This window comes from Taudactylus pleione, unplaced genomic scaffold (genome assembly GCF_031769625.1).
Source record: "Taudactylus pleione unplaced genomic scaffold, aTauple2 ptg000306l, whole genome shotgun sequence".
Lineage (NCBI taxonomy): Eukaryota > Metazoa > Chordata > Amphibia > Anura > Myobatrachidae > Taudactylus > Taudactylus pleione.
In genome coordinates, this window is record NW_028284707.1 from 9,076,689 (window position 1) to 9,089,500 (window position 12,812).

General features: G+C 45.2%; 1 protein-coding gene across 6 annotated transcripts in view; it reads right to left on the reverse strand.

Annotated features, from left to right (window-relative positions):
* MTSS1 (MTSS I-BAR domain containing 1) overlaps positions 1-12,812 on the reverse strand; it is a 178,028-nt gene that overhangs the window by 24,062 nt on the left and 141,154 nt on the right. For all 6 annotated transcript variants that reach the window (XM_088442262.1, XM_088442259.1, XM_088442261.1 and 3 more), the window contains exons 5-6: positions 6,560-6,651; positions 5,515-5,589 (exon numbers count right to left, since the gene is read on the reverse strand). In XM_088442262.1, the coding sequence (XP_088298388.1) occupies positions 5,515-5,589; positions 6,560-6,651 (167 nt within the window). The remainder of the gene's footprint in view (positions 1-5,514; positions 5,590-6,559; positions 6,652-12,812) is intronic.

Consider the following 12,812-nt stretch of genomic DNA (forward strand, 5'->3'; position numbering starts at 1 on the left):
GAGGAAATTGGTCGGTCAGACAAGTTTGTTAAATGTTTGATCTAAACAATTTGTTCAAACAACAGTTTTGTCCATTTTCCGGCGTTTGGGTGCAAATTGCTGATTGTCATTTGCTTTCATACCTTACCAGATTTTCATTCCAACCAATCAACTAGTTGGATGGTTGGACAGAAAATCTTTACGTGTGTACCCAGCTTTAGACAGACAAAAGGTCGACATGTACAAATGGTCGACAGGGTCAAAAGATCATGATAAAAATGGTCGACAGATTATTTCTTTTATTTTTAGGGTTAGAGTTGGGTTTGGGGTTAGGCACTTACCGCAGGGTTAGGCACTAGAGGAGGGTTAGGGTGAAGATTAGGGCTAGAAAACGGAAAAAAATAAAATCATGCGTCGACCATTTTTGTGTCGATCTTTCAACCCTGCCGACCATTTGTACATGTCGACCTTCTTACATGTCGACCTTTTGTGTTTGATCTTTTTTCCCTGTCGAACATCTGGTGTCTACCTAGACCAGTGATTCCCAACCTCGGTCCTCAAGGCACACTAACAGTCCTGGTTTTAGTGATATCCATGCTTAAGGACAGATGATTAAATCAAAATAACTGAGGTACTAATTAAGTCACCTGTGCTTAAGTATGGCTATCCTTAAAACCTGGACTGTTAGTGTGCCTTGAGGACCATGGTTGGGAACCACTGACCTAGACATTATCTATCTAATTACTGTCTATCTCTTATACCAGACCCAGCTGTGATCACCCTGCTGGGAGCTCACCACAAGGCTACAATTGCCTGTTCCTATAAGTATGGAGCTCATTCAAACCTGCTCGCAAGATGCAGCCGCTCGCTGGCGAAAAGGGGCCGGATATTCAAATTCCTCAATCGCACTGCGTGGCGTAAGGACGTCCTCTATGTCTTAGCGAGCAACGTCACTGAGCGCTCACTAGTGTATAAAGACGCCCCCTTTCCCATCGCAACACACGTCATCTCCTGGAATTGTAGGATTAATCAGTAACATTGAGAGCCATCGGAGCTGCTCGCAGCCCGTGAGGTAGCCCTACCCTGCCGCAAGCACTGCGATCACTGCCGGCTGAAGTACATGCAGGTGACGTGTACAATGACGCTACTTTGCTAATTATGCACGCCCATTAAACGGCGTTTTGTCAACCTGACACGCCTGCGTCCGCAACACCACTCCCCCGTTTACAAGCACCTTCCCGTTACCACCCACAAACAGCACTGTGTCACTCAAAGTAGTGGGCAGTCTGTGTATATAACGAGCGCACAATTCCCCATCGCTGAGACTGGCTTGCGCACACGCACTGCTAATTATACGCACGCGCACTAAGCAACAATCGCCCGGCAGCAACCCACCGCGCCTTAGCGAACGGGTCTGAATCAGGTCCTATGTGTGATGCCGTCACTGGTAACCATCCATATCATGGACAGTGATACAGATAGTACTGGATTTATAGCCACGATTGTTATGTATTCATGGTGAATACATAACAATTGTCACCACACCATGTATGTATGGTGATTGGTGTATGGTGATTACTCCCAGTCAGGTACAATTAACCAAGACTATAGGCAAATTATGAGGAAAATAATGTTGCTTGAAGAACCAGTGTGACCTCCTAGGTTCCTATTTGTAGGTGTGCCTGCCTCGGTGCATTGATGGGCTGCATCCACACATTATCATTGGTTCAGCCCACAAAATGGCTTCCCTCCACTGTATAAAGGTGAATGCAGCACTTTCATGTCTCTTAGCCTAAACAAGCCACGTGGAAGTTCTGTCCACGTCAATAAATGCAAGAGACAGAGGGCCTGATTCAGTACGGATCGCAATTGTGTTCGCAGCTGCGATTTTTTTTTTTACGAAAACGCAGCAAGGAAAATATGCTAATGCTTTCCACAGCTCAGCTGGCATAAAGACGCCCACTATGGCTTTCTCACATCCGTCCAATGTCGCTCTTCTACCTATACATCGACGCACATCTACGCAGCATTTACACCAAGTCTGCCCAGCCGCAGAAACTGCAGGTCTCCTCGCACGCAGTGGGCTCTCAAGCTGCGTATGCCATCGCAGTGGCTAATTTATGCACATTTAAGCAACAGCGTTCAAATGGACAGGCATGCCTGCGTTTTTTCCGACCACTCCCCCGTCACCACCCCCCAAACGGTCACAGTCCGTCACTCATTCTGTGATGGATTCCTCTGTGCGTACGTAATTACTGTGCGATCGTAGCGCACGTGGATTGTGGCTTATATGCATGCGCAAGGGCTAACAATCGCTCCATCTGTGCACGTAACTGCTATCCACATGTTTAACTGGACACGTATAAGAAAACTAAACCATACTGGTGACTCATTCAGAAGTTCTTACGGTTTGGTTCCACCTGACTGGAATTGTGTTTTGTGTAATTCTTGCAAATGAGCAGCAGACAGGTTTGGCAAACATTGTAATAGAGGATGGTCAGATTGTACTTGTCTAGCTTTGAGGAGGGGAAATAAAATGGAATATGTCATGATAAAAGCTAATACAGGGGTATTCAACATGCAGAACTCCAGCTGCTGTGGAATTATACATACCAGCATGCCCTGCCACAATTTTGCTATCACAGCACGCTAAAACTGTGGCAGGGCATTCTGGGATGTGTAGTTCCACAGATGCTGAGGATGGGGGAGGGTGGGGGTCACATGTTTAACACCCAGGATCTAATGCCTTTCCACAAGAATTGCAAGAGTAGTTTTCAGAAAGGGTTTTATGCGAGTAGGTCGGCCCCACTAACGTTAAAATTCCGTCGGCGCGCAAGCCCTTGCTGCCATGGAAACTATACAAGTTCTTTAAAAAGCTGTAAGGGAGGAGGATGACTGCAAGACTCGCTGTGCAACGTCTCAGACTGATAAAAGCACATAAACTTAACCCCTTCACCACCAGGCTTCCCACGGTTTACCCAGCAGCCAGCCAAGGCGCTCTCATTACAGAATATAATCCGCTAGCTTCACAGTGGATGGTCTGCCGCAATTACGCACGTCATATATTAAAGGAGGATAACGTGTCGCAACAATATTAACAAAAGTAATTACAGCCGACACGTGAAGGCCGGATGGAGCTGCGCGCTGCTGTATGGATGTGCGGAGACTGTAATGATTGAACATAATAATTATGTTAATAACTTTGTCAATTTAACTGTATGCTTACTACATAAAAAAATAGAATGAGCGCAAATGTATGTTTTGTTTTTGGATAAAAATACACAAAAATACTGTATATTGCAAAGCAAATTAAAAAAAATTAGGTAGGGGGGGTTTAATGAAAGATAGGAAGGGTTGTATAGAATATAAATCAATTGACTGTTTAGGAATGCACGAAATGACGGCAAATAGCCATTATGCTATGCACAGATTAGTCTGCTAACAGCGCCTATCGGGGTAGATTTGGAGAACGAGCAAGTACCAACCATTCAGCTCCTAATTGTAATTATTCAAACACAGCCTGTAAAGTGACAGTTAGGAGCGGATTGGTTGGTACTTTATCTCTGTCCAAGGCTTAGTACATCTCCCCCAATGTGATGTGGTTGCTTGGTGGGTGCTGAACCTATCCAATCGAGGGATGGTAATGTGCTCGCATCTCGCACACAGGTTCCCAGCTGAAGCCATCGGAAGAACATGAACAGTTTCAGGAGTCCTGGGTCTGGTTGGACCTTTGTCTGTCTGAGAGGTCAGACAAGCTGAGAAACGTTTTGTTGACCTGTATGCACCAAGCAGATGCTCATTGTAAGGTGGGCAGAGTTATTTTCACATCAACAAAAATAGGCAAAACAAAAATGGACCCATAATGTTGCCAATATGTTGGCTGATTAGTGAACCAATGTTAGTATAGTGATTAGCCATCAAATTATTTCTGAATAGCAATTGCTGGGCAACTACAGTAACATAAATAATGCTACAGGGACATGGCAACGTGTGGCTCTCCAGCTGCTGTGGAACTAAACATCCCAGCACGCTCTGATATAGTTTTAGCATGCCCTAACAACAAGACTGTGGCATGCCGGGATGTGTAATTCCACAGCAGCACCCCTGGTGCCTACCCCTGGTCTAGTATATTGGAAGAACATGGATTAAAGGCCCCTGACAATGCAGCTAGCAGACCCTGTAGTTGTTTACACTTGGATCTGGCGCTTGCGCAGAGGGAAAACACGCAGTATACGGTCCGCAAATGGACGCACGCTCAACTCTTCATCAGCTCTATCCTCTTTATATCTAAGAAGATTGTTTCAAGTCCTGAGCGATCTCACGAATTCTATAAGCGCCTTCAGTGTATTATACAAACCACCACAGGAGTCCTAGAAGCAGCTTTTCCTTTAGTACTATAGGATATTAGGATTTATACTGCATTTCTAATGAATTATGCAGAATGTGTTGGTAAAAAATAAATCACTCTTCCTCGATAAATACGGTTAGAAAATATAAGATTCTCTAAATGCATAAAGCTGGCAGAAACCAATGAAGAATAATCAGTAACACAACTCTTCCATAAAAAGACAAACGTTTCTATCAATCTACAGTGTGCGGGTCACCGCGTCCGTTCAGGTAGTTATTTGCATTTAGCGGAAAAGCAAAAAAAAAATAAATTATAATTTAAAAAAAACATTTTGTTCTCATTAACCTAGGACAGCCAGAAACGGAACGAAGGGATCTCCAAGATGCGAACATAACGTCCAATTATTTCAGCAACATCAACATATTCCATTTTCCCCGCATGAGAGTCTCTCTGGTTTTATTCATTTTATTACAATAATATTATATATATATATATATATATATATATATAAATAAATTAGCTAAAAACCTAATATTACAGATGTAAGCTCTCACGAGCAGGGCCCTCCTCCCTCGTGTGCTTCTCCTTACTCCCCACTAACACCTGATTGCCGACTCCCTGCTGCTTATTTCAGTGTTATGATCACTAATGCAGCAATGTGTATACACCATGTACTTGTTCTGCATTGTATTGCACTGTAAGTCGCTGGTTTCTTGTTCACATTTGTTTATGTACTATGTAAGGCGCTGCGGAACACTTGTGGACCATATAAATAAAGGATGATAATAATATTAGTTTTTCGTTATTCACTGTACATATGGTGATGTTGGTACAAACTGTATATTCATCGCAATTCCCAAGTCTATAGTAACTACTATTCATGTGTAAATGAATACATGCAGCTCAAACTCCATATACTGTAGGTGTAGGTTTGGTTTAGCCACTGAGGAAGTGTGAATGGGGATAGAGGGAGGCTGAGCACCCAGAAGAGGGGTACCATCCTTTCCACGTCCATGCCGTGCAGTGGTTAGGACGGAGCCACCCCCTACCACATTAACATCGCCAGTCAGTGCCTTCTGCATCAACACGTCACTAGTGTCTGATAAAACAGACAGTCTGCGTTCATTAGAGACCGCTCAGCAAACTTTTCCTAACAGCAGCATCTATATATGATTAGAGGGTTTTACCTTTCTTAGCTTTTTTCTGCAGCTTAAGTGTGTCTGACGACTTCTTTTTGATTTCCTGACGAGCTTTTTTGTATTCTGGAAGAAAAAAAAAAAAAAAACAAACGAAAATAATATCAATTCAGGAAATAGTCTGAGGGGTAATGTACTGCGTCTGTGGGAAACTGTACTGCGCAGTCATTTATACTGCAACACATGATTGTAATTAATAGACCAAAAGGTACCTAGGACTTATTCTGACGATACCAGCAGCTGTTACTGAATCACACAATGGTCTGCATGAGGATATGGAATACAAGATAGGTGTTACCTAGATGAAATGTTTATTTTTATCATCACCTGTGCGAGAGAGGGTTCCATACAAAAGGTTGACAATTGAATAGTCGACAATGATTTGGTCGACATAGAATATCGACGTGACAAAAGATCAACAGTACAGAAGGTCGACAGGTATAAAAAGGTCAACATGGAAAAGGTCGACAGAAATGGTTGACACTTTTTTTTTATTGTTAGAGTTAGGCACTTACTGGGTGGTTAGGCACTAGGAGGGACGGTTAGGGACTTACCGGAGGGTTAGGGTTAGACACTAGGTTTAGGCACCAATGGGAGAGTTAGGACGAAGATTAGGATTAGAAAAAAAAAAAAGTGTCGACCATTTCCATGTCAATATTTTGAACCTGTCGACATTCTGAACTGTCTAACTTGGCATGTTTTTCCCCCATGTCGACTTTCGGTGTCGACATTTTGTATCACGCTTGTGTGAGGAGAGCTGGTGGGTTTAAGGGACAGGAATGTTTTCAGGAGTATTTTTATAACATGCACCCATATAGCAAATGGGAGATCCCTCTCCACTCCAGGCTGACTGAAGCAGAGACCCATTCGTATAACTCGATAGGACCAATGAGCATTGAGCAGACTGTGATGTCATACAGCACCTGGATTCAGGTAACAGGTGGGACAACCCCCAGCATCTTGGTTAAAGAGTAAGGGGGGCAAGTTCTGTTTCTCCAACAGCGGACAGCCTTTATATATTAATTACAGTAATTACCTTTTGCATGGTCCTTGTCTAGTTGATTAGCAACTTTCTTCCATTCTTCCACCTGTTCTTGCAGTGGATTGATCAGGCAGTCGATCAGAGCGCTGATATGGAAGACACAGAGAGAGCGCGTTAATCTGTATAATAAAACCATCCAATCACAACTTTTCAGTCTGAAACTTAGATCAGATATTCAAACTTGTAAGCAAAGATCAGGGCTGCCATTTACAGCTCGTATCACGTCCAAACTGTCACTGAAAGAAGTTTCTCGTCTTGCTTGCAATCCGTGTAAAAGGAACAATGCACAAATAAAAAAAGGAAAAGATATTCAAGCTAAACTAAATAAATGATGTAATATTTGGAGAATTACAGAGGACATATGGCGCGCCTCATTTTTCCCCCAGTGGTTTTGTGGCAGTTCTGCACAGCTATAATATAATGCTGGTAGCCCCCTGTGATTGGTGCAGCTGCACGGCGGCACGCACCGCCTCTGCCACCGTGCAGGCCCTCCTAACTGCCACACATAGGTACCCACTGTGGGGTTCCAAGTCACAGTGGCTGGGGAAAGACACCCTGTCCAGGGCTCATAAAGCGCGTCCGGCGCCTCGGAGGCTCATCAAAGAAGTGGAGGTGAGCAAGGTGGAGGGAGACCAGAGGTGAAGTGATGAGAGAGAGACAGGGAAGGAGAATGAAGAAAGAAACCAGGGGGAAGAGAAAAACAGAGAAAGAGGGGAAGAGGAGGATAAAGAAAGAAACCGGGGGAGAGAGAAACAGGGAAAGAGGGGGAGAGACAGAGAGGAGTATGAAGAAAAAACCCAGGGGGAGAGAAACAGGGAAAGAGTGGGAGAGAATGAAGAAAGAAACTGGAGGAGAGAGAAACAGGATAAAGAGGGGGAGAGACAGAGAGGAGTATGAAGAAAAAAACCAGGGGGAGAGAAACAGGGAAAGAGTGGGAGAGAATGGAGAAAGAAACTGGAGGAGAGAGAAACAGGGGAAAGAGGGGGAGAGACAGAGAGGAGTATGAAGAAAAAAAACGGGGGGAGAGAGACACAGGGGAAAGAGGGGGAGAGACAGGGAAGGAGGATGAAGAAAGAAACCAGGGGGAGAGAGACACAGGGGAAAGAGGGGTGGAGACAGGGAAGGAGGATGAAGAAAGAAACCAGGGGGAGAGATAAACAGGGAAAGAGGGGGAGAGACAGGGAAGGAGGATGAAGAAAGAAACCAGGGGGAGAGAGAAACAGGGAAAGAGGGGGAGAGACAGGGAAGGAGGATGAAGAAAGAAACCAGGGGGAGAGAGACACAGGGGAAAGAGGGGTGGAGACAGGGAAGGAGGATGAAGAAAGAAACTGGAGGAGAGATAAACAGGCTAAAGAGGGGGAGAGACAGAGAGGAGTATGAAGAAAGAAACCGGGGGAGAGAAACAGGGAAAGAGGGGGAGAGACAGAGAGGAGTATGAAGAAAAAAACCGGGGGGAGAGAAACAGGGAAAGAGGGGGAGAGGAGGATGAAGAAAGAAACTGGAGGAGAGATAAACAGGCTAAAGAGGGGGAGAGACAGAGAGGAGTATGAAGAAAGAAACCAGGGGGAGAGAGAAACAGGGAAAGAGGGGGAGAGACAGGGAAGGAGGATGAAGAAAGAAACCAGGGGGAGAGAGACACAGGGGAAAGAGGGGTGGAGACAGGGAAGGAGGATGAAGAAAGAAACTGGAGGAGAGATAAACAGGCTAAAGAGGGGGAGAGACAGAGAGGAGTATGAAGAAAGAAACCAGGGGGAGAGAGAAACAGGGAAAGAGGGGGAGAGACAGGGAAGGAGGATGAAGAAAGAAACCAGGGGGAGAGAGACACAGGGGAAAGAGGGGTGGAGACAGGGAAGGAGGATGAAGAAAGAAACCAGGGGGAGAGATAAACAGGGAAAGAGGGGGAGAGACAGGGAAGGAGGATGAAGAAAGAAACCAGGGGGAGAGAGAAACAGGGAAAGAGGGGGAGAGACAGGGAAGGAGGATGAAGAAAGAAACCAGGGGGAGAGAGAAACAGGGAAAGAGGGGGAGAGACAGAGGAGTATGAAGAAAGAAACCGGGGGAGAGAGAAACAGGGAAAGAGGGGGAGAGACAGAGAGGAGGATGAAGAAATAGAAACCAGGGGGAAAAGGGAGATGGAGGGGAGAGATAGGGAGGAGAGAGTGTAGGGGGAAAAAAAATAAAAACTTGCAACCCCAATCACAGCTAGCAACTCAGCCAATAAGGTTTATGTCATACTATATAAAATATATTTTTTATTTACCAGTTTCACGAGACCTGTGCAGTCACAAAAACTCTGGATACAACAGCAGACAGACACACTGAGGTAGCTGTAAATTCTGACAACACTAAAGTCAGCCTTTCAGGACAGCTCCCTACGCTGGGAGTGATGCAAAGGAGAAATTGCAGTGATTTAGTGTAATCACAGAAGAGCAGAGCATGCTCATTATATACAAGCACTTTGTGTTTAATAAAAGCATTCACCTTAAGTGACTGGCTGGCAGAAAAATGCATCTAATTGTTTAACATAGTTACTGTCTGCACAGCCGCCAGCTCCGTGGGTGTAGTGGCTGCTTCAACACCAATATTTGTGCTGCCATTTTGCAGTCACGTGAATGGGGGTCGGAAGGGATTAACTAGAGAACCCCAAATCATTAAAAAATTGGCTCCTGCGACTGTCTGGATCTGCCTGTAAATCTGTTGCAGCTGTCAGGTCTCCAGACACTTCTGAAATTCACTGCATTTTGCTTTTTCATTTCGTTTTAAAAAAAAAAAAAACCCACTTTCAGCAGCCTACTGCTCTTAGTGCTTCCTACAATGGATACCGGCATAAGCAGGCCGATTCCTAGTAATTACTAGAGATGAGGGGTAGAGGAAAACAGGTTTTCAGTGGCCATTTGGGAAACTAGTGAATGTGGTGGTAGCAGCAGTGAAAACTTGAAAGTGGTCACAGCAGTAAGCAGAGGAGGTGGTCAGGATGGTGAGGGGAGGAGGTGACTAGGTGGTCAGGATAGGAGGTGACTAGGTGGTCAGTATGGTGAGGAGAGGAGGTGACTAGGTGGTCAGGATGGTGAGGAGAGGAGATGACTAGGTGGTCAGAATGACAAGGAGAGGCGGTGACTAGGTGGTCACGATGGTGAGAAGGAGGTGACTAGGTGGTCAGTATGGTGAGGAGAAGGAGGTGACTAGGTGGTCAGTATGGTGAGGAGAGGAGGTGACTAGGTGATCAGGATGGTGAGGAGAGGAGGTGATTAGGTGGTCAGTATGGTGAGGAGAGGTGGTGACTAGGTGGTCAGGATGGTGAGGAGAGGAGGTGACTAGGTGATCAGGATGGTGAGGAGAGGAGGTGACTAGGTGGTCAGGATGGTGAGAAGAGGAGGTGACTAGGTGGTCAGTATGGTGAGCAGAGGAGGTGACTAGGTGGTCAGTATGGTGAGCAGAGGAGGTGACTAGGTGGTCAGTATGGTGAGCAGAGGAGGTGACTAGGTGGTGAGGAGAAGAGGTGAATAGGTGGTCAGGATGGTGAGGAGAAGAGGTGACTAGGTGGTCAGGATGGGGAGGAGAGGATGTGGGATAAGGGATGGATGGTGAGGAGGAGGAGGTAAACAATCGAGCTGAAGTGGAGGAGGTGAATACATTTTTGTGGTAAACCGTGGGTCAGTGGAGTTGGCAAATGGGTGAAAAGTTCCAGATAAAATATTGGATAAGGAGGTGGAAAGCTCAGAAGAGAAAGGGGAAAAGCAATAGGAAACAGAAAATGCTTAGCAAGGGACTAAAGGTGAGTATCCACTACACGAGAGTGAAACGACTGTACGATTACAACACTGTAATCGTTCAATCGTTTATCATCCTGTGCAGTGAATAATGTGCCCACACCGAACGATATGTCGTTCAGTGCAGACACCCTCCCTCATCCCCGAACATGCACAACAACGACCAGCGGGAGCGCGCATCGCTGGTCGTTGCCGGCATATTCACTGCACGATTAATGAACGATTACGATGTTTTAATCGTTCATTTTTCTCGTGTAGTGGATACGCGCCTTTACATTTTCATGAACATGCAAATGACCAATGTCTACTACTTCCTGAGTCTACTGTAATAAATGCAGTAACGTACTTTATAATCTGCTTATACAAAACCCGTACACTTATGTTAGGATGAAGTGCCCTAACTCCGCTAACGTTAAGATTCACCAGGTCTCTCCGGTGAGGCTTCCTATATAATAAGGATAGCGGAGGTACAAGTACCACCTACAATCAATTAAAAAATGCTGTATTATTTAGACATTTAATAATAAATTGTCAGATAAACATTTTTATAAATTTAATTTCCTGGTTTAATGCTTTTTTTTTGTAATAAAGTGGAACAGACCGCACAAGACTCATCTTTCAGTTCCACTGTATAAGCCTAAGCAGCATTCCGGGCCTCGCATGAGCAGATCACCTGACAATTGCCCGGCAAATCAGCACGTTAACCGTCACAGCTCTAGGCCAGTGTCACTGAGGTAGCAAAGTATAATAATAAATCATGGCTATAGGTGATTTTCTATCACTGCAATAGGCATCAACAGTAAACCAGCCTTATTGCCAGTTATTAAGTATATAGTACCCTGTTTATACCGATATACGAGTGCATACATCAAAAGCACAGCATTTACGTAGGCGTATGTTTGGGAAATACAGATTAATTTCCACAGGTTGTGTTTATTTTGTGGGGGTGGGAGATGTGTTGGATCCAATGATTACTAAGTACAGAAAATGGAACCAAAAAAACCTTCCAGCATCCAACATATGAGGTCTGGCATCACTTTACAGACCAGCGGGAATGCAGCAACTAACAGCATGGATAAAGTATTGTTTAAGTGTCATTTATAGAAATCGCGCTTTCCATGTTAGTTTGTTAGTAAGAATAGACACACACGCCTTGTAAGTATTGCTCTGAAGAATGAGACCAGTGATGGGGTAACGGGATATTGGTCAGGGGCCTCAGAGGCTCGGTGAAGAGAGTTATCGGACTGGGTTAGTTCTAGGGTGATCGGTCACAGGGCAGCAGGCGAGGATATAGGGGGTCGGGATTATTCCCCACCAATAATTAAAATTTTGCCAAAACAGCGCGTTCCTAAAGAGGAGATTAATACAAATGAAGAGCATCGAGTCACCCTGGCTGGACACAACTTTTTAGAATACGGCCCTGCACGTACAGACACTTACAGTACTATGCTGACCCCACACACGCCCATAGCCATTACCTTCTGACTGTATTTAACGACATTACCGACCGTAAGAAAATTGCGTCGATCAAATTCTTATTGGGCTGGTTTCGGGCCATGTGCTATGCCATATAGGGCCTGATACTGCCTAAGATATGGAAGTATACGGCCACCTGCAGGATCTCCAGGAGGGGGCCAGAGAAACAACCGGCAAGTATGCCTCAGATACTGCAATCACTGTGGCTTCTGCGGGGGGACTCTACGACTGTACATTGCACTTCTATTAAGCAGCAGTTATAGTAGTTCTATGTATCAAGCCTTGGAGTGAGATAAAGTACCAACCAATCAGCATCTGTCATTTTTCAAACACAGCCTGTAAAGTGACAGCTAGGAGCCGATTGGTTGGTACTTTCTCTCTCCGGTTTGATACATGTAGCACTTAACATCTTCCATTTTCCAAGTTAGGGATCAATCCAATGGTTTGTGAAGGGTGCGAGTTGCAATTGGGTTAAAACTTCAGCAACAGCGTGGCATCGCGCATCCCTTGCGGCCTGCTCCGAGCACGAACTTGCATAATTCTGCTTGGAGCCTCATGGGGCTGCGAGCACTTTTAATGTGAATTCGGGCTGCCTGTTATCGCACCCGCTAGTACATCGCGTGGAATTGGATTGACCCTTTAGATTAGAACCCTATTCACAATCCAGGGTGGTCGGGCACCGGATAGCTCCGTGTGTGGGGACCGCCCGATAGCTCGGCCATCAGATCGTATTGCAGGGTACACGTCATATCGTGTGCACCCCAGCTTAAGAGTGGGCACTACACCCCCTCCACCAATTGCAGGAAGAGTATTCTAAACCATCCACACATTGTGGTCTGTCATGTGTCCATAGCATTGATTGGTCAGTGGTGGCCACGCAGAATAATTTGGCAAATGCCTGAATATCAAAACTCAACCGAGAGGCTGAGTAGTTCCCAAACGGACGTGATCAGAGGCATCAGGAAGCAGGTTCTAAATTCCATTAATGCAGAGAATTCTAT